At 43.7% G+C, this 22,387-nt stretch overlaps 1 protein-coding gene across 1 annotated transcript in view; it reads left to right on the forward strand.

Annotated features, from left to right (window-relative positions):
• LOC118212809 (putative cytochrome P450 120) overlaps positions 1 to 10,466 on the forward strand; it is a 42,730-nt gene extending 32,264 nt beyond the window's left edge. The window contains exons 10-11 of the mRNA XM_035391123.1: positions 1,083 to 1,170; positions 8,139 to 10,466. Coding sequence (XP_035247014.1) covers positions 1,083 to 1,170; positions 8,139 to 8,321 — 271 coding nt within the window. The 3' untranslated portion in view covers positions 8,322 to 10,466. The remainder of the gene's footprint in view (positions 1 to 1,082; positions 1,171 to 8,138) is intronic.
• The last annotated feature ends 11,921 nt before the right edge of the window (positions 10,467 to 22,387 follow it).

Below are 22,387 nucleotides of genomic sequence, written 5' to 3' on the forward strand. Positions count from 1 at the left end.
TCCGGGCAGACAGGCACCAGCCTGCCCGCCACAGAATCTGCTCCCTCCAGAAACCTGAATTCAGATGACAACTGTTCCCTGTTTAACTGATTAGGAAAACCTCCCAATCGAGCCAGCTTGTGTTTTAGGAACAGAATGCACCGGACGGGAGTCGGTTCCCCTCCCCATTCTTTGGGCAGGAACCGTGTGACCGCCTGCTTTGTGCGGACACTCACAGTGTGGCGGTACACGCCAGTCACCAGCAGGCAGGGGCAGAAGCTCCAGGTTCTGGGGAGTTTGAGACTTTAAATGACACCCTTTTTTAAACCACACTGAAGCTGCAGAATGGGCCTGATAAGGACAGTGTGGGATTTCATTCATCAATACCCAGAATCTCCCAGGTTGCGAAGGGCATGTACACAAAATGAAAAAAAAAGAAAAGATGTTCAGTGGATTCTCTGTCAGGCTTGTACTGTAGATAAACAGGGTTGTTTTTTCTGGGAGCCAGGTCATTGGAAAGAGTAGAAGGTAACCAGCTTCAGGAGTGAAACCATCCAGCTTTCTTACACTGAAGAAAATAACAAGGAAGGTCTTTATTTGTAGAGTTAACATTAAAAAAAACCACTGAAAATCTTTTGGGGGGTTGTTCTTTTAACAATCTGAGATTCCACTGTTTAAAGAATCAGTTGATCAATGGAAAAGCAAAACACCGAAATTATTATCCAACTACAACACTCAAGAGTGTGCCACATTTCGTAGTGACTGGCGGGACCTACAGTTGCAGTCTTTGGAAATTTTGTATTTTTCATATTAATAGCCTGAATCCTTCATTAAAGGGGTTAGCTTATCCCCACATAATACAAGGGACATCTCCCATGAATTTTCAGCATTATTTTCTCATGATTGATGGAGAGCTTGCGTGACTCATGACTCAATGGAAATGAATGGCTTCCAGTACGGAGATCCATCCCAGAAATGGCCATTACTAGGGCTGTTGCTAAGGAAGTTCCGGCACATAAGTGGACAGTCTGTGTTATCCCTAAGGCTGTAACCGTGGGCAACGGAAGGGGATCATATTGAGATGAACTGTGCTTCTCCCACAGGAATGCCGGGCAGGAGGACCTTCTGTGCTGCCAAGGAAACGGCCCCAGAAACTGCATCGGAGTCCAGCTCAACCAGGTGTTCCTGAAGGTACGGTGGAGCCTCCTTCTCCTTCAGCTCACGGGTACCTGCCTTTCTGTGCCTTTAACTCTGCTGGTTGAGCAGGCAGTTTGCAGGCTGCTTTAAACCTGCTTGTACAGCAGGCAGCTTGCTGGCTGCATCCTGTGTATTTTCTCCCACTCTCATGCTCACACATGCAGGTTCTCTGTGTTGCTAGGCTACCCAGGGATGGCACAAGGTCGTCCATGTGCGTGCTGGAGACGCGCGTTATGTCTGAAACATGACCACAGCTCCTTATGAAGTTTCTTAACAGCCTGCTTCCTCAGCTTAAGAGCTGACAGGCCTAGCTGAAAATGCAAAACAATGGCTAATCTCTCCGTTTATTCCACATACTTTTATTAAGTTGCACAACGGGTATACCAAACATCCTTTAACCATTTTATAGTAACACCAGCGACAGTGTACAGCTGACACTGTGATTTTAGCAGATTTTTAGGTTTTAGCCTAAAATTCATGAAACCAAGTGATCACAAGGCTCAAAATGTGGCTTCAGAAATACTGATTTTCACACCCAAAATGTCTCAACTAGAAGTAGGGGACCAAGAGTGTTTGCACTCTGACAGCTGGTAGCAACAGAGAATGTTCAGCAGTAAAGCCAAATACTAGTGTCCCGCAGAGGCATTTGGGCCAAAGACCAGTGTTCCCTAACTGATCGGGGGAAGGTCGTGTCCCCGGGAGGTACGGATCTCGCCGAACCTGTCGCAGGGGCGGATCGGGTCAGGTTTAGCCCTAGGGAACGGCAGCGCTGCCGCAGACAGACAGGCACGTCGCCGCGGGAGACGGCAGGTGGGGAAAGGGACAGGTGTGCTGCCGTGACTCAGCAGCGAGGGGGCGGAGGGCATTATTAGCGGGAGGACGCGTGACCGCCGCGGCGCCCGGCTCGGCCGTGCTCCTGTCCGTCCACAGCCGCGTATGGTATCTATGACGACTCCGTCCGCGAGACGGACCCGTGTTTGATGTTTGATCCTCACGGTGGATGTGCTGTAATTGCGCTACTAGGGCTAAACTTAGTTATCTTTTCCATGACGCCAATATTGATGTGGGGAGTGGCTATCTTTTCCAAGATGACAGTATTGATGCTGGGGCAGTTAAACCTTTTCCCAGATGCCAGTATAGATGCTGGGATAGTTATCTTTTCCAAGACACCAGTATTGTTGCTGGGGTAGTTATCTTTTCCAAGACACCAGTATTGATCCTGGGGCAGTTATCTTTTCGAAGATGACAGTATTGATGCTGGGGCAGTTATCTTTTCTAAGACACCAGTACTGAGGCTGGGGCAGTTATCTCTTACACTTTGCATGTCACACTGGCTCCTCTGACGCAGCTCACGGGCGTGTGCATTCCCAGGCATTCAACGTGGGGGGAAAGGTCCTAATTCCCCCGGTGACTAATTTTGCTCTGAAAGAGAGAACGTGATACAAGGGTACTTCACCATCTGAGGAAAGATTGTGCACATGCAGCACATGACGTCTGTTAAACATGAAATGCACAAAGAAAGGCTGGTGGGGTAATTGGTTGGGCTGGAAGACAGAGCTCCCTCCATAATGACTGAGTATTGATTAAAAAAACATGGAACTCACATATGAGGAATGATGCCAATTCTACAGCCACCATCAGACAAATTCACACAGGATCTGTGAATCGTGGATCCAACAGTTTGACACAAATAATTATATACAAAGATGTGGCCAGTGTAAAATCCACTACAAATTTCAGTTTAGTTCATAAATTGGATACAAGCAGCACTGTCATAATCTACTGATATTTCTATAGCAAAAGCCAAGCAAATAATTTATATATCTGTAAAAGTACGTAGATATGCATATGAACAATTATGTATGTATGTGTGTATAAAAAGAATGTCACATTTTAATCAGTGTTTGCTCAGTATCAGTTTGATTTGTATTTAAATCCATGTTTGCACATGTATTGAAATTCAAAAAAGTGAAAGTAAATGAAACAGTGTATGTGGTTGAACTGTCACACCCGTTAACCAGGACAGAGGGCATATTGTTAAATGAGCTGGACTCTGTAACCCCATTTCCCCTTCTGAGGCCTCCCTGGAAGTGCGCTCCCAGGAAAGGTGAGCGTGACGCAAACTTGGCGCTTGCTTCAGCGTTTCGGGGGATTTTTTCAGCGGATTTGGAGCGCTTGTTTGCGCGGGTGAATAATGACACTGACGCAGCCAGCAGTCTGATTAGCGGTCGTGCTAACACCCTGCCGACAGTCTGATTAGCGGTCGTGCTAACACCCTGCCGACAGACAGTCTGACAGCGCTGAAGTGCCATTAGCCATCGCTACGTCTGTCAAAAATATTCATGTGTATTAATGTAATATTTCAATGTAAATGCCGATGGAAAATTCAGACGTCTGAACACTTTGGCTGAATGGGTCGGAAACCGTGTCTGTAAATGCAAGCCAGATAAATAAAGAGTAGTCTATGCTTATGGTTGGCGTGTGATGAAATGTTTGCGAGATGAGCAAGATTTTTCACTCAGGTACCATGGCAACAAGACAAGGAATCCGTTTGACTCTGTATTTGAACATCCGGTTTGAGTCAGCGCAGGTCTAGGTACATGTGCTCATGGACACAAAGAAGGCAAGGTTATTTTATAAGTAATTGTTTATTTTATAACAGATTTTATTTCCCGTTGTATACTGTTATGCAGTTCTACCATTGCTACTAGTACCTGTACAATAATTATTATGGCCATTACTACTTCAATAATGACAATCAGTCAATCAAAACTTTATTTCGGACTCAAGGTCCATATTAAAGAGACAGAACATTACATAGATAAAATTGCATACAAAGGCACCATAAAAGCACCATAAAAGATTAGACATTATACAAGATATTATTGTTATTATTATCCATCCATCCACCCATTATCTATACCCGATTAGCCTGAGCAGGGTCGCGGGGGGTGCTGGAGCCTATCCCAGCATGCATTGGGCGAGAGGCAGGAATACACCCTGGACAGGCGACTAATCTATCACAGGGCACGCACACCATTCACTCACACACTCATACCTATGGCCATTTTACAGTCTCCAATTAGCCTACCTGCATGTCTTTGGACTGTGGGAGGAAACAGGAGAACATGCAAACTCCACATGCAAACGCTGAGATTTGAACCCACAACCTTCTTGCTGTGATGCGACAGTGCTACCCACTGCACCACTGTGCTGCCCATTATTATTATTATTGTTATTATTATTATTATTATTATTATTATTATAACAGCAAGAACAAGACTAGGCAAGCCAACTTCAGCCGGACCCTGGGTACAGCCAGTGGGGAACATTGTTGTCAAGTCAAAATTATATCATTTTAAAATCAATAACAAAAAAAGTCTATGAATCCAAGGTATGGCGAGCACCATACCTTAATGGGGCTGAGCCCGCACACTGTGTATTGGAAGGGAACTTATCCCAACTTATCCCAAAATGATGACCAATGTGCTGAGATATGATTTAAAAAAACAAAGATATTTTTTGGCACAAGTGCAAAAACATAAAAGTGCTCAAAGGGCCAAAAAGAAAGACAGCAAACGTTTCCGTCAGGAAACCATCATCAGTGCATCAGAGCACCATACCTTGCCATACCTAAACGGTATGGCTATCAGTCAACTTTCTGCATAGCATTAAGTGTTAGCTACTTGTAACTAGCCATTGAGCTATAATATAGAAGCAAGCCAGTGAACTAATGAACATTTTGGGGTGCTTTAAACTTACCCAACAAATAAACAACCTGCTGTAGACTATTAACATAAATACTTTCTGGCTAGCTACCTGCAACATGAACACCATTTCACACCCAGAGTAGCGCTGTTTTTCTGTCCTAGTCACTTCCTGTCGCTAGTTGTTTAAGATTAATACCGCCACCACTGCACACCATGTTTCAACAGTCAGCGAGTGAGCCAGCCTGTCAGCAAGAGACATTCATTGGCCGGTCCTCAGGGTCTCCCAATAATAATAATAACAATAATAATCTAATAAAAACTTGTGGGCAGTATTGGAAAATCAGAATGTGCTTACCTTCCATTAGATCTGATTCTGCGGAAGCAATGAAGCAAAAGTACTGTGACTGAACTCTAGTAACTCTAGAACTCTAGCTATGCGCATGCAAGTCCTGTCACTTTTGACAATTATACATTGATGAACTGGGGTGGGGGGTGGGTGGGTGTAATTTTATTCATTTATTCAATAGCAGCACATGGTTACTATATAGCAAACTAAATTTTGTGAGTTATTCTCCAAGGTACTACAGTATATGTCTGTCTGTCTGCTAGGGGCGACATAGCTCAAGAGGTAAGACCGATTGTCTGGCAGTCGGAGGGTTGCCGGTTCAAACCCCACTCTGGGCATGTCGAAGTGTCCTTGAGCAAGACACCTAACTCCTAACCCCTAACTGCTCTGGCGAATGAGAGGCATCAATTGTAAAGCGCTTTGGATAAAAGCGCTATATAAATGCAGTCCATTTACCATTTACCATGCTATGGGGCAACACATTTGGATAAAATACGGGACGTCCCACTATTATGGGCCCGTTGACAGCCCTGTGGATTTCTGCAGAGAGTCCCCATCATGTTCTTTCAGAGACCCGTGGCAGGAGAGGGAGGCGCAGCCAAACCCATCGCATCAGCAGTGACCTGTCACCTTTGGATAGGGGCAAATACTGCCGGGTCCCAGACAAGACAGCACAACAGCATCAGTAACAGCGGACAGCTGTGATTAAAGGGGTCTTCTACCTTGTCCTACGCATCAACCCTATACAATGTCTATTTAAATCTCCTGAGGATTCTAAGTAGCCTAATCATCCTGGTAATCCTGGAGCCAAAAGCCACATTAATGTGGATCTGCCGACCAAAGGAAGCCGTGGCAGGAACAGAGCCTACACACCACACGTTTGCGTGTAAATTACATCACAGGAAGTTAGCCACGTCTGAGGAATCAGCTTGCTGGCACCGTGAATTTCATTTCACTTTCTTAAAGCACGCTTACTTCTTATTTTTTTAAGCAGAAGCTGTTGGCTGACGCCTCAGTGCGGCCGCGTTCTTGCGCTAGCGAATGAATCACCGTGACCTGAAGAGACACCGAAGAGAACAGGGAAAATGGGTCAGAGCCGTCACAAGCTCTCCGGAGGCACAGCCCAAAGGCCCCGCCTCCTGGAGAGGCGCAGCTGTGATTGGTGGAGATGCGCTGTTGGGCTCGGCACCGGGGGTGACTGTGTATAGATGCATCCCACCCACACAGTGAATTTTTGTAATACGCTCCTCTGGATTACATATGCCCCCCCCCCCAGATCTGCCAGCTCCTCTCTTTCTGAACAGGTTCATTCTTCTTTATGTCAAATGCAGTCTTTGCTACACTGAATTAGTGCCAAAGCATGTTCCTTCGTCTCATTTTAATAGCAGTGGATAGTTGATACTTTTCTTCTCAACAGAGTATGCTAATTTTAAGTTCACACTGTGCTGGGTTGACTGGTTTGTATCTCTGAAGTTGAGCAGTGTGGTCCTATACTGTATCTACTCTCACCTGTCAGCTTCTATGAATCTTATACACCAGGCATTTCAGGTGGTAGCAGCTACACTTTCCCCCACAAATTACTAACTTGTCAGACGAGACAATTATAACAGAAGGAAGAAAAAAAGCTGATTGCTGGCTGAAATGGGTTTTACCAGGGGGTAGTGAGGTTTCATGAACCCCATAATGGTTAGAGCTGTCTATCTCTGACTTGTTTGAACCAATCAAATTAGCGTGCCCTCCACAGCAAAGCACAACAATTGGTTGTTATCATAGAAGTGACCATGCAATATAATAGAATAGCTTTTTCTTTCATGGAAATTCCATTTGCCACTATAGGGTAAGCACAACACACCACCGCAAATAGGCCAAATACACATTCAGCAGTGATCAACCCATGCACAAGCTCAAGTGATTAACTCACACTCAGCAGTGATTCATTCATACACCATCAACAGTGATTAACTCAGACACAGTCATGACAACTCATACACAGGTGTTTCTATCCTATCTCCTCCTCTCTACCTCCTCCCTTCTCCCCGTTCTTCCTTCCCACTTTCTAGTCCTCTCCCCCTCTCCTCTCTCCCTCCTCCCCTCTCCCCGTAGTTCCTTCCCAATTTCTAGTCCTCTCTCCCTCTCCTCTCTCCCTTCTCCCCTCTCCCCGTAGTTCCTTCCCAATTTCTAGTCCTCTCCCCCTCTCCCCCTCCTCCCCTCTCCATGTTCTTCCTTTCCACTTCCTAGTCCCCTCCCCCTCTCCTCTCCCTCTCTCCTCTCCTGTCGTGCTCATGGCCTCTCCCTCTCTCCCCTCCTCTGGTGCCCGTGGCCTGGCTCAGCGGGCGGCCTCACTGTGGAGGACCGGCTCGCTGTGGTGGTTTGTGGGTCGCTGTATCAGGTCCATGCTGCAGTGTGGAGGAGACGTTTCCTCTGTACCAGGCTGAATAATTCATCCCCCATGTCTGCTGTGCTTTCTACTTCCGTACAGATCTCGCGGATGCCAAACCTTTATGTGAAATGAGGACCAGGTGCATTAATGCGAGAGCGTTTAAAATTGAAAGCTGGGCGAATCACCGTTTATTTTTTGGTTCTCATTACGTGGCCCCACTAATTGTCCCACTGGTATTTTATATAAATGGATTAAAAACTATTAATATTTCTAAAATAAATGGCAAATTGAAGTATTTGTGGCTGCATATACACAGCCCCACACACACACATACACACAGACATATTAATATTTAATGTGTGTGTGTGTGTGCGTGTGATGACGGGACAAGTAAGAGCGTTGTGGTGCTGTTTCTTGTCACTAGTCACTAGTCACTTGTGGTAATGCTGAAAGTGCTGCACATTCAGGTATTCAGGTTTGTTCCTGACCCAGGCCTGTACCTGCACTCTCCGTGTCCCCCACACAGGTGGCTTGTGGGTACCTGCTGAAGCACTATGACTGGGACCTCAGCCCCGCCCCCCAGGACCTGCAGTATAAGTGGCTGCCCATATCCAGGCCTATCATCCCGCCCACCATCAGCTTCACAGCACTAGACTGCAGTAACCCACACCAGCCAGAGGGGGGCAGCTGCAAGTCAGATGGACAGTGACAGAAGGTCAGGGTGAGGTCACAGAAATGTCCACCCAATTAAGTTTTACAGCATTTCAGTGGGTTTAACGCAAACATACTTTAGCATGCTACTAAGGAGCAGAAGCTCAGAAACTTTATTTGCACTTTTATGATTGAATGTTTGGTTGCACTTTGGGGGAACTCCACTCACAAATCATTATTTGACATATTCTGTCCCTACCATCAGAATAATTACATTTCAAACCTCAAAACCATGACTGTAATCTGTATGTGTAGAAGGCGATTGAGGTATAATACCTCTAAGTGATTGGAGGAGTCTTAAATTGGAGAATTCTGTGTAATGGTGGCAAATCTTTTTTTTCTCCAAATTGTCTGGAGTTATAGTCAATACTGTGATTGAAAACACCAATACTGAAGACATAAAACTAAACTAAAACTCAAATATGTTAGTTATCTGAACTGCAAATTTTCTCTACTGTAGCGGAAAGGGGAGGAGTGACATCGCTGACAGAAACTAAAAATAATTTTTTGCTTGGAGTTCCCTTAAGTTTGTTGTTTTAATAATCAAAACTGTGAACTCAGAAATAAAAATGTTGCTGTGTTTGTGAAGTGATTCACAGTACAATGTTTTATGAATGTTTGTTCATGAACAGGAGTCCTGTTTGTCCATTTAAAGGAGTACTTGTATTAATTTAAGCTAAAGACGGTTTAAGGATCAGTGATCCGAATGCAAGGCAGTGCCATGGATTTTCAAGCTGTACACCAAGGACTTCCAAACCTACCTGCCCTCTCTCTTGCTTAGCAACCAGCCTCACTTAGCAACAGCAACAGTCATAGCCACACTGAAGTGCCTTTCACATTCATATGGTTATAAATATTCGTCTCTCATCACTCTCTGCCAGCGATGATTAATCAGACAGAGATCTCAAAATGAATCATCGGAGTGAAGAGATGCAGAGCGGATCACAGATAATGTGCGTTATTCTGCTCAAATGTTTTGTGTTTGCACCAATCGATTATTTCAAATAATTTAAAAAATAACATTTGATTCTTCTGACATGCAAGTAAAGTTTTGGTTTAAGATGTCATTTCATGATATTTATCCTTTTTATTGCACATATTAAGGAATGGATTTTGTAGGAAAGCGTGTCCAATTAAATGTAATATCAAAGGTTACTCCAGCACTGACTATGATAACATCAGTTTTATTGGATTAATATTTAAATCTGCTCTGAATGGTCCTCTGTCTCGCTGACTTTACTGAATTTACTGCCTGGTTCAGATAATTCATCTTAATGGACTGCCTTTGGCTTCAGAATGTGCTGGTCTTCTCTCTACTCGTAACATTAGCCTGGCCACAAGCATAATTGTAGTTCCTTTCTTAAAAAAAAAAATAAATTATGAAATCTTTTCTTCTTTAGATTTCATTATGAATGTAACATTTTGATTTTTTTAAATGTGTGCTGTACTGTATTTATGTCCCTGGATAAAGCTTAACCCTTATGTTGTCCTCAAGGTCGAACCCTTTCCCACGTTTAACAGCAGTGAAAACCCTCATAGTTTCATTCTTCTGCATGAAATTTGGTGACTTTTCCAGTAGTTACCCTACCATCAGAAAAAAAGTTACTTTTTTGTATTTTTATCATTTTTACAAAAGTGGTACACCAACAGGGTACAAACATTATCTTGAGTCTTTTTTTAACCCTGAAGTTATGAAATCAGAAATTATAATCAAACTTAAGCACCACAAATCTACAACAGCAAAAAAAGGAATCTAATTATGTGTTTTATAGTAAAAACAAGGGGTGTAGACTGAAGAAATACATCTGGACTGTGAAGTAGGAAGACATTTATTGACCTGTTGATGAGTGACGAGTTGTTTCTACATGAAAAATATTGATTTAGGGTTTAAAATTAAATGGAGAGGCCTCACCACAGGGGGCGTGGTTAGGGCCACTGGGTTCATGCATAATAAGACAACATGAGGGTTAACTGACGTGTGCCGTTTGCTGCTATCGCTCATACTGATACTTGCACTGCCAGTACTAACAATGTACTTTCTTTTACATTAAATGCGGTTTCTTTTGCTTGAAATCTATCTGATAACAATGACCAAAGATTTAACAGGCAAAAATAAACACAATGTTTTTACTTTGCCATTCAACTTTGTTCCAGTGTTTTTTCCTTTGTCATGTTTTTTTTTTCTTGTTTCATGTCGGGTTTTCTCAGCTGTTGAGGAGCTACTTTAAGAGATTCCAGGGCACTCTTCCATTATAAATGCATGCAATATAAAGACACACAGCAAGTTAAGGTCCCAATATTGTTGGTTATAGGTGTGTCCTGCACCTGAAGCATACAAAGAGCAAGCCCATACTATAATCCATGGATGTCTACTTCCACACACGATAGGACCAAGAATTTCAAGTGTGCATCATGAACCAGCCAGTGTTAAAATATTACCCATAATTCTGTCCACTGTAGTGAGTGTGCCCATTTCTAGTAGCGCTGGGTGATAAGCAAAGACAACAATTCATTTATTTCCCTGAAATAACAATTTTTATATTATTTCATCTATTGGTCTGGCCAAATCCACCACATATATCACCGCATCAGTGGTTGAGGAGTCATGCGAATCACTGCAGAGGGTTTCCCAAGGCACGATATTTACTAAGTGAGAGGCTGCAGGTTCGAATCCCGGGTTTTGCTGTGCCCTTTAGTAAGGCACTCTCCAGTGGAAACCTGACAATGAGTAATGTCAGAAGATGGAAGCGGTTTGGACAGCCTCAGCTGGGAGAGTGTGTCATTCCTCTGTGCTGCTGTCAGATTAGTCCTCTCCTCCCCTGGGGAGTGTGTGTGCACCAGGGAAAATCCTCCTCCACACACACACACACACGCACATACACTTTTCACCTCCCTCCTCACGTAGCTGGTGCAGGCGAGGGTCTGAGAAGTAATAGCTTGTTTTGCAAAAATATGACTAACGCGTGAGTCATCGGCGTAGTGGGCCGCCTTCACGCTCAGACATTCCGCCACGCACCCGTGCCCCTGTCTTTCAGATTCCCGCGCCCCCCCCCCCCCCCTTCGGCTGCAGGTAATCGCTAGCATTAGCCATGCATGGCTACGCGCACGATAGCATAGGGATTTATTTGGCAGTGCGCAAATGGACACAGAGGTGGGACGCGTCGCACATGCATGAATTTGAAAGGCAATTTCCATGTGAATATTTCATAAGCAATATGGATCGGTTGCCTCTTTTGTACGGTTTATATCTCCGTGCCAACTGCAAGGAAGCCTACGCCACCACAACTTCCATTGTACTTCATAGATACACGTTTTAGTGTCTAAGAGTAGCTCCAGACCAGCTTCAGCCCAGTTACTGTAGAGATGAATAGAGCAGTGCAGAATAGCCTGGACAGTTATATATAAAAAATAATGCTGACCCGGGTAACTTCATAAAAGACTGAGGAGAGCTGGACTAAAAGCACTTAGCCTATAACAAACAAGATGTCTGCCCATCCCTGGGGAGAAATACAGCCAGTGCAGTGGCTCTGTTTTTAACCATTTCCGTTATTCAGAAATCTTGAGCCTGCGAGTGACCTTTCCCACATTTATGCTACGCTGGGTCACATTTACGGACGAAAAGCTCGCTGGAGAGGCCTTGTTTTTGATGGGTGTTGAAGAGGGCTGCATACGTGCAGGATGGTGCACATCTGTGTTTTCGGGAGGTCTTTTGTATGCTTGTGTATTTTCGCCCATCCCTGGCGGTAAGCGGACCGGGAATTCCTGGTCCGGCAAACAGTCAGCAACACTTCTGGTTGCATTTCCTTTCCAGATAGGCATGGCGTACGCATGCGAGTGTCACAAGATCCCGCTATCCCGCCGTGACCTTCCACTGACCTTCCTGCGGGGGCAGCGCAGGAAACGATGCCCCCCCCGCCCCCTTTGTTTACAGTCTTCGTTTGGTGCGTCAGCCCGCCCCCTCCCTCTCGGACAGGACGCTGAGAGCGAGCCAGATGTCACTACAAAGGGACGCTCCCCTTTTAATGACCGCCGCTAATTAAAGCAGCTAAGCAATCAAAAGCCACGCGCTGCTCAGACCCACAGCCCCGCCACTAGGAGGGACCCGGGCAGGCCAGGACACACCTAACACAGACAGGCAGCTACACCTGCACAGAGTGCTAAGTGCTCGGCTGTTTCCTGACACTGCGTTACATACACATGCAACATACAGCTCTATGTCCGGAAACAAACTTCCACACTGACACCATTAATGTACTTTATTTATTTATTTTATTTTACAAATACTGTTGTCAATGTGTCGAACAGCTTGTCAGCTCATGTGACAGAGGCAGAGACATGGTGCTGGATAGTCTGTAGGTAAATGATAGGCCTAGATGGACCGAATGGCCTGTTCTGATTGGTTCAGATTGCAGGCTCAAATTCCTGTAATCTGAACCAGATTGCGCAAGCAAAGTGCCGATCCTTAATTGTTTCAGTAACAACCCAGCCATTCAAACAGACGGTATGTACGTTGTGTAGGCTGTTCTGGATGAGGGCACCTGCTGAATAAATAAACAGTACCATTAAAAAAGGTCTTGAAGGAATAAACTTAATGTGCAGCTGGACCAGACAGACTACCAGCGGACGGTCACTTATAAGGAGTCTCCCTCTCTCTCAGTGAGGCAGGGACAATCCACCCAACAGATTCCCTCCGTCCTAAGTAGCCCCCTGCAGGGCTGCTAGCCAGTCAGCACCACCACAGTCCGGATTATATACTGTACCCAAGATAAGAATGCCTGCTACACCTGGTGTAAAAACAGGGGGGAAAAAGGTTTTATTGGACAAAACCCAGCAGGGTTCAGCATTACGCCTTCGCCATGTTTACACACCCGAGCGTGGCTTTAGCAGGGACGCACCACCTGACAGCCCGTACAGTGTGTCATTTTAAAGGAGTAACATGGTGGTTGAACGTGACACTTCCCAGTTGTCTTTAGGCAACAACAAAACAAATGTGCATTATTTTTTTATTAATCAGTCATTTCAATGTACTTTAAAACGTATTTTTCTAAGCCTAAATTTCCCACTATAAAAGTTCACCTGAACCGTCTGGGCGTGGTAATGAGAACTGTCAGTTAGCTATGATTGACAGACCGTGCCCTGTTACCATAGATACGTGCTCTTTTTGGGAGACTTTTCACAAGCTAGCTAGCTTAGTAGTATATCAAGTATCGATAGATAGCTAAGGTAAGGACGTTGACTTATATCCAATTATAATTTTTGCTATCTAGCTAGCCAAGTTAAGATAAAAGCACTACTATAACTTCCTCATAAAAGCAAACTAGCTAGCTAACGTTATCGATAACATTGCCTTATGAAAGCAAACTACCTAGCTAGTTAGTCAAATATTTGCATTGTCTTGCCTGTAAGCCAGCGGCGCAAACTATGGGTCTCGAGTTATCCATGGGTTTACGGGGCGTGGAAAGGGGAGTGGTTACTGTGTTCGTGACGCACCAAGTTGACAACTTTTTCAACCGGTTGAAAATAGGACGATAAATTTAAAACGCATATTTCTCCAAAAATACAGAACGGACATATTTAATACTTTACTCGTTGCGTTTCTTCAATGCCTCTTGTGCAAATAGCACATAAAACCGAGAAAGTGTGAAAATCACCATGGTACTCCTTTAAATCTTTTTCCCCCCCTCTCTAAATAACATGCACTTGCACCATTTGGACGTGTGCAGGGAAATATATTGTTCTTTCTTAGATCTCCCCTCCCTCTGTACCTATAAATAGATGGGGAAGCCGCACGGTGTTTCGGTGCGTCGTGCCGGCTCGGCTCGTGCGTGGCGGAGGGGAGAGTGGTGGTGGTGGAGGGGGTGGGTGGGGGTTTGGGGGTCTGGGGGGGGGCTCTGTGTCTGTCAGGATAAGTCAGGCCGGCCTGCCGGTTTACAGGGTCGGCTGCACTTAGTAAATTAGCTCCTGCTTACAGAACAGAGCCAGGGAGGAGCCCGCGGGGGTCAGGTCATTTCCATTACCGCGAAATCCGCTGGCTTCCTGTGGGGCCGCGGAGCCGCCGTAATGCTAAACTCCGCCCGCGGGCGGGTCGCGCGACCTTGGACAGCCAGAAACAGGAGGAGGAGGAGGACGTAGCGGCAGGAAGCAGGGAGGAATCCCGCCGAGGAAGATGAGCTTCGTGTGTAGCAGCCAGCTGCAACGCGCAAGCTTCACTCTCTCTTCCTCACGGTCAGGTGGAACAAAATGTCCGCAACCAACTACCCCAAATGCAGTGATGAGAAATATTGCAGATGCTTGTATTGGAAATGCGTATCTGCATATACTGTAAGTATTTCACATGTAATACAGCTGAATTTGCTAATCTCATTATATATATACCATATACTGTATATATAAGCATTTCTGTAGCACCTGCCAAGAAACCTACACCTGCACCATTTTATGATCAGAATTTATAGATAGATTTATTTTAGAGGTATACTCTAAAATACAAAATATATTTTAGTGTATTTCCCCCACTCCCTGGCTGCACCCATTGTGTGTTCTCAACAAATGATAAAACATTTTCCCTGGTTGAATACGCAACCTTGGTCTGAATCTGAAGACCAAGCAGAGCCCTCTCAGCTGCAGCACCGGTGTCAATAAAGGCCTCTCTTCACGTGTACACACCACAGGTCTGCTTTCCGGATCTCGGCGGCTGATGGGTTTTTTTTTTACCCCGCCCGTTCGTCTCCGCGCTGAATCACAGCTCCTCGTACGGTACGTCTCTGCAGAATATCCTGTCTGGAAAAAGCTTTCAGAATAAGAAAAGGCTGCGGCATTCTTTGAGAATAACGTGCTCCAGTCTCCTCCAGGACACGCCAGCGTCAGTGTAAAACCTGATGTGGACGGATGACATAACGGGAACAAAAGGCCTGCTCTCACGGGTACCTGCCCAGATGCAGAAGATTGTACCGCATTATCACATCACACAGAGCCTTTGGCTTGTGATACAATGCAATCACCGGGACTCAAAGAGCTTCTCCCGCTCTCAGAGCGCCGAGCCACAGAGCCCGGCTCGCTTACATTTTAATTCGGACGATTCAGGAAATGAACCCAGGCTCAGCTCATTGAAAATCCTTTAGAACATTACGGGCATTTCTCAGGAATTCAATTTTGATTAATTTCCTGAGCTGAAAAGGAACTGGCCTTCCAGTCCTGGCAGGCACCAGTCTAATTTATGACGTGTTCGGCCTTGGTCAGATCATTACAGGCAGGCATTAACCCTGTAAATGGATGGTTCTGGAATGTATGAAAAGTCTTGTAAAAAAAATCAGCTTTGGGCACATAATCTGTTTCAGGCCTTATTCACACAGAAATGTAATATATTTTCACATATATTGAAATAAACATATTACCAATATATTGTATTAAATCTGGGCTGTGCCTGCACTGACGGTGGCCTCCCTTTGGCGTGATGTAAGAAGCTACACGGTCTCCATGGTGATGCATTGTTATGGTGTTGCTTCCGTACACTGTTGAGTAACACACTCTGCCTCTCGCACAGAGAGGAGTGTCAGTGGCAACCCGAGAAAGCTGAGCCTACCACAGCCATCTCTCTCTCCCGTGTTCAGTACGGTGTTGTATTCCAAACAACATAATCTCTCTCTTCCGCCAGTTCAGTTGCGTAATAAAGACTTCCTAGGTACATTAGGTACAATGGTTCTCAGCCCTGGTCCTGGAGAGCCTCAGGGTGGGGCTAGTTTTGTTTTAACCTTTTAACCTTTGGCAAACCAATTCAGACCTAAGAAACCTGATGAGGTTAGTCACTATAACTGTATATTAAATGTTAAATGTTACACTGATGAATGTATCAACAACTAATAGTAAACACTCAAAACAGGAAGGAGAAATTAGAAACAGATGGCACTGGGTTAAAACATATGAATGAATGAATGAATGAATGAATGAATGAATATTTCAGTCAAGACACTAGTCATTCAAGGACTAAAAAAAAAATATCCCAGACAAAGACAACAAATAACCAATACCCTGAAAGTTCAAATACTGTGTCTGACAAGGTGTTGGGCCTGACTGGATAATGACAGGTCAAGAAAACACCAAAAACAACAAAACCAAGTGCGCGCCCAATTTCCAGTTACCCCCTACATTACTGAGGGTCAAATGCTACAAAACATTATGACTGTATGTTGCAATAAGAATGTCAAAAAAGTGCCCATTTAAAACACAATCAAACGGCCAGAACTGTGACACGCTTGCATAAATAACGTATGACCAATAAAAACTGACAACAACACACAAAATCACACAAAGCAAAAGTAACTTCAGCACAAAATACTAGCATTCCATGTACAGGTACCTGATAAGCTTTTTGTACGTCGCTTTGGATAAAAGCGTCTGCCAAATAAATGTAATGTAATGTAGCCTAATGTAATAAGCTAAGCCTTTACACTGAATGCTTTATATGTAGTAGCGTCATGGTAACCTTGTTGCTATGTTCTGTGTTGCTATGGTTTGTCAGTATGGAGCAGAAGGATAGTGATGGGAGAGGGAAAAAAAGGGCGGGGGGAGCATGGCTACTGTTCCCCTCACCGCACGGACACCGAACCCCTGCGCTGCCAACGGGAGCGTCGTGTTGTTCACCACAATTACTCACGGCGACACCCGGAACGTCTTTTTAATTGCGCCATTTTTCATCCCCGAGCCGCCGCCGCCTCCGGTCTCCTCAATCAAACAGCGGGACCGCTAACCGCTGCGCGGCGAGAGTCCACCTCTTCATTCTGTTTTGGTGCCCTAGCTCAGGAGTCCATTTGTCATCTCAGTTTATTTGTATCTGGTCTATGTTGGAGGGCGCGATAACACATATCTGCGCTTTAAAAGAAGAGAGGATGACTTGAATTTCAACGCACGTGCGCGTAATGTAATAAGTATGCCAGTCACCTGTGCATACACGAGACAGACATGACGCGCTTTAAGGCAGCGAGCACTACATTGTGTGCTTTTGCCTGCGTGCATTTTTAATGATATTCTATAATTCAGTCTCTCGTTATTTCTAAATGTAGGCGTACAGGACGGACGAGCACGTGTGCTTGATAAATGACTGGAAATAGCATATCTGAATGCCGTTCCATATGCTCCCGAGTGTATGCCTCATCCCGCAAACTACTTTCTACCACTGTAGTAAACAATGAAGAATAATCAACAGCCGCACCTCGAAGCTTCAACACATTTATAATGTCAACCAACTCCAATTCCTTATCGCTGCCAATTCCTTCAGTTTTAAGGGTCATTTGTGATTAAACTGGTCTGACCTTAAAAAAATAAAATAAAAAAAACAGCCAATGCGGTACTGGGCGTCGCCACTCCTGCAGCGTGCGCATTTCTTTGGCTTGGGCCACACCGCTTACCTCACCTGTGCGTGACGGTCGCGGAACCTCTTGCTTTTCATTTCGGCGCCCATGTTAACAGGTTAGAGCAGCCACACAGCCTGCACGAGACGCGCGTCTGAGGCGCGGCTCGAGCTTCGCTGCAGCGGCGCATCACCTAGAGTTTCGGCGTGGAGCCTATTTTTCACGCGTGAGGCGCGCGGTTCTCAGCAAAAATAGACAGTGAAAAGATCTGTTGATAGTCATATTGACATCATACCAGCAACATTACATAACAGACACCTTTCACTATAGTTTCAATGTCTAGGCTATATCTGAGTATGTCACAGACATGAAAAAAATATAAATATTATTTATTGGTTTTTTTTTTTTTTTTTTACTATTCAGCACATGCTTCTTAACCTTTTTCATTCTAAACTAAATAGAAATTAAATTTATAATGAAATGAAATCAAACATACTATTATTGACGGCCATTATCAAAGGCAAACGCAATGTAGAAAGATAGGGCTGGCAGTAGCATCGTCGCAGCAGCAACGCTGGCGGTGTGGACACAAACATGCGTGCGAGCCGCAGCAGTTCGGCGAGGTAGCCGTCACGCGCAGGTGAGGTAAGCGGTGCGGCCCAAGCGTTTGGCACCGCCTTCATCCGACGGCTAAATCAAACACGGGAGGGACGCGGTGGGCACAAATGGAGATTTATTCGTTCTGATTCACAGCTGAATGATATTTATGCTCACACACAGGTCTGCACGTGAGCCCCCCGGCTTCATGTTGTGAATTACAATGACTCATTCATATGGAGTCGTGACATCACACCTGGGACAGAGAGTGCTCAGTGACAGGCATTCTGGAACCCCGATGCACTCTTGAAAGGGATAGCTCACTTTCTGGACTGTTTTTTATTTATGTATAATTTCAGTTTTCATGTTTTCCTTTTTTATTTTTATATTAGCCCACACAGTTTTTGTGTGCAAAGAAGGACATCTTAGATATTTACAGATGTTTCTTACAGCCTGTGGGCTTTATAATGGCTGGTATGGGGCAATCATAAGTTTGTGGTTTAAAGCAAGAAAATACACTTCAAGCAACCCCAAAGCAACTTGTACGATAACATTATGCATACATTATGGCACAATGGATCTTTCAGCAAGACAATGATCCTAAGCGAACCTCAGATTCAGGCAAGAAAAGGATTTACTGGTGACTAGTAGCAGATATACCTGCCTCATGCCACAGAAACTTGAATAATCTCTTATCTCTGGCCTGGCACAACATATTTGTTAATCATTTTTGTTAATATTTTTGTTCAGTTTCTTTCATGTTGATAAGTCTGAAATGTTCGTTTTTTGTGAGACAGTGGTCTGAATCCAAAGCCTTGACTTTGGCTAACTAAATGTGTCTGTTTTTGCCCGTTATAAACACAGGTTTAAATGTTCAACCTTGTTCTTCACATACATCACCATGTCTGTGGTAAGAACCAGCACTTATATTTATTTGGAAGTTAAGTCAAAGTTACATTTAAAAATTTAGAGACACAGTCCTATACCAAGCAATAATGCAATAAAGTTTATTTACAACCTGGATGCCAAAATACAGTTCTGCCCATGTGAACTGTATATTACACATCACTTCACGCTTGGACTTCCTATTTTACCCCCTAGTTTAACCGCTTTAAGGTTTTTTCTTTTTTTCTCTTTTTAACATCTCTCGCTCGCTATTTGGGGGTTCAGCCTGGTTTTTGCCAAAGTTTACTTTTTGTTTCCTCTGTAAAGCGTTTTTGCGACAGTGTCTCTATCAAAAGCTCTATGCAAATAAAATCGCATTGAAAAAACCCCAAAAAGAAATAGCCAGCCACAACAATAAGTATAACCCCCAGTATTCATAATAAACCTACACTGTAAATCACCCAGTGTGGGTGCTACACTGGTCTGCCTGCAGGGTCAAACTGAAGCACTGATGCACACAATGTTGGCTTTCTGCCCAGTTTCCATATTTCCTGTATGCGATTATTTTCACGTGTATTTACTTTGTTTTTGGTTATAGCATGCTTTGCGGTTTTCCATGGATGTGAGCAATATGAATCTAATTTGCATAATGGTCCTAGGTTGCCAGAAGTTAACTTGCATCCTGCGCTTTATTGACACTGCACTTACACTCATTGGTTTGGGAGTGTTGTTAGCATTGGCACCGTTGCGCGCATAACTCTACTGGATGCATTTACGATTTCTAACATTGTAAATCGCAGTGGATGAGAGCATATTCTAAATTAATGTAATGTAATGTCAAATACTGGCAGACCTGTGAGAGGGCACTGAGATTTAGGATTACAGATTTAAACAATAAACCAGAGAGAAAAGTTTTCATATGTGTAATGTTGTCATTTCTGGAGATCTGAGCCCTTTGCGGTACTTGGAATATTATATCCTAATGATTTTTGGAAATTAAAAGTGTTTCTTTTCTTTGAGAGAATATAAGTTATAGACTGCCAAGCATGTATCTGTCACATACAGCAATTCCCCCATAAAATACTATTTTATCTCTCAAGCAAATCATTCAATGGAATAAAAAAAATGCTTTTCACTTAATTCAGTGGATCCTCTGGAGGCTTCCATGATCAGATGGCCCCTTTGTTGCATGTGTTCAGACAAAAAGACAGTCTGATCGGAAAATCAACAAATAAAGAAAAAAACAATGGCTCATAAAGTTTACTAATAACGTTCTTTCCTTAAATTTGCTTGATGGTTTTACATATTTTGTGTTTCAGGTGTCTTCATAATTTTTGCATTTGTACAGTCAGGTTCTCCACAGATTTGGCCATTACTACATTCATGAATATCTACTGTGGAAAAAAAACATATTTGTTTCAAATACAAATAAGTAAATAAACACACCATAAAGATGAGTTCTAATGAAGTAAGAATTACCTGTGCTGCTTCAGCAGTTGGGTAAGTGTAATCTCAGAAAACAAATGGTAAATGAACTGCATTTATATAGCGCTTTTATCCAAAGCAAGTAACCCATGCACTGTTTTAAAAAGAAATAATATGGCCAGCATCGTAACAGGTAGGACTCCACATCCACGTACATGGAGGAAATAATAAACCAGCTGGAGCGTGAAGCAAACCGGATGTGTGTGCACACAATGCGACCTGGTCGAGAACAACAGCCTCTCCATGCCGCTGGCCGTATATTTATAAACTGAATTGTCAGCCAGCCCAATGGCCACTAGCCTCTCATTAAATTTCTCAGCATGTGGTTTCTATTGGCATCCGTCTGCGATACAACAGAGACGCGTAGCCAAAACCGAGCACAATCTCTTCGTGACACGCTTAGCCTCATTAGTATTCGTGCAGCCGGTCTCTGGCCGCGGAAACTAGGCTGGATTATCAGCACGCGCCATATGTAAATGCACCGTAATCGCCGGCATGATAAAAGCACGTTTTGTTCCCGTTTTTCTCTCCACGGGGAAATAGCGGTGACGAAATGCAACCTGATATATATATATATATTTTTTTTCATATCGGGTGAAAATAAATTTCAACAGGCTTGCTCCAATTCATGCAACATATTCAAAACTTTGCTTTGACTATTATTTTTTTGTATGTATATTTCAGTACGCAATTAAATGCAAGGCATGGGGTATTTAATGTTGCAATTTCTAAACTGAAAGTCTTTGAAGTCTTTGGGCTTTACAAAAACAGTTATGCACATTTGGACCCACAGCTGCCCTCAAATTACTCTGTGATCATTTGATAACTCATGACAGGACACCATTTCCATATTTACTGAAGCACTTGCACTTGGCCTCATGAACATGACACATGAATAAAGATAAGCACATCCCCCATATGTAAATGAATCAGAATGGATCATACATTTGACAACCTGTAGAGTACAAACTCATTACAGAATGACTTTGGAGAGACTGTTGGATTACTTATCTGTGTAGCCACATCACATTCCAGTCAATTGACAGACACTGTTATCCAGACTGACTTACACAACATGACTGTATTTTATTCTGTTTAATTACTCATTCAGTTTCATGCACATGCACTTTTTCAGTAAACCGCAAGGTAATTTGAGTAGATTGCACTGCAGCAATCGTGCAAACGCGATGAGGTGAAAAAGAAAGTACACCCTCCTTCAATTCTACGGTTTTACATATCAGGACTTAACAAACGCGCAGTGAGTACTCACCCGTCCTAACAGTAGACATCTTAAATCTAACCTCATGTGACACATAGCCTAACATAAAACACATCTTACTTTATTTACACTTTTGTAGCACTGCATTATAATAACAGTTTGGGATATGGGCTTGTAACACAAAGATTGCAGGTTAATTTCCTAGCTTAGTTGTTGCTGTCATATTCTTGAGAAAGATGCTTAACCCGAATGGCTTCAGTATATGTGTATATGTGTATATTCCAGTTGGATAAATTGATTGTATTTAGAAGCAATCTTGTGTACAGTAAGTCATCTGCTAAATGGTGACATGTAATTCAGTGCATTGCCATTTGCAGGACATAAAAACCCTCACATACACAATCTATTCCAATATATAGGGGGCTGTATATCCTCAGCTGTGTGTGTATGTGTGTGTGCGCATCTGAGTGTGTGTGGGGGGGGGGGGGTGCTATATTGATCGCAGCTGTAAAATTTGCACGGAAGGGAGAG

The sequence above is a fragment of the Anguilla anguilla genome, chromosome 14, assembly GCF_013347855.1.
Source record: "Anguilla anguilla isolate fAngAng1 chromosome 14, fAngAng1.pri, whole genome shotgun sequence".
NCBI lineage: Eukaryota > Metazoa > Chordata > Actinopteri > Anguilliformes > Anguillidae > Anguilla > Anguilla anguilla.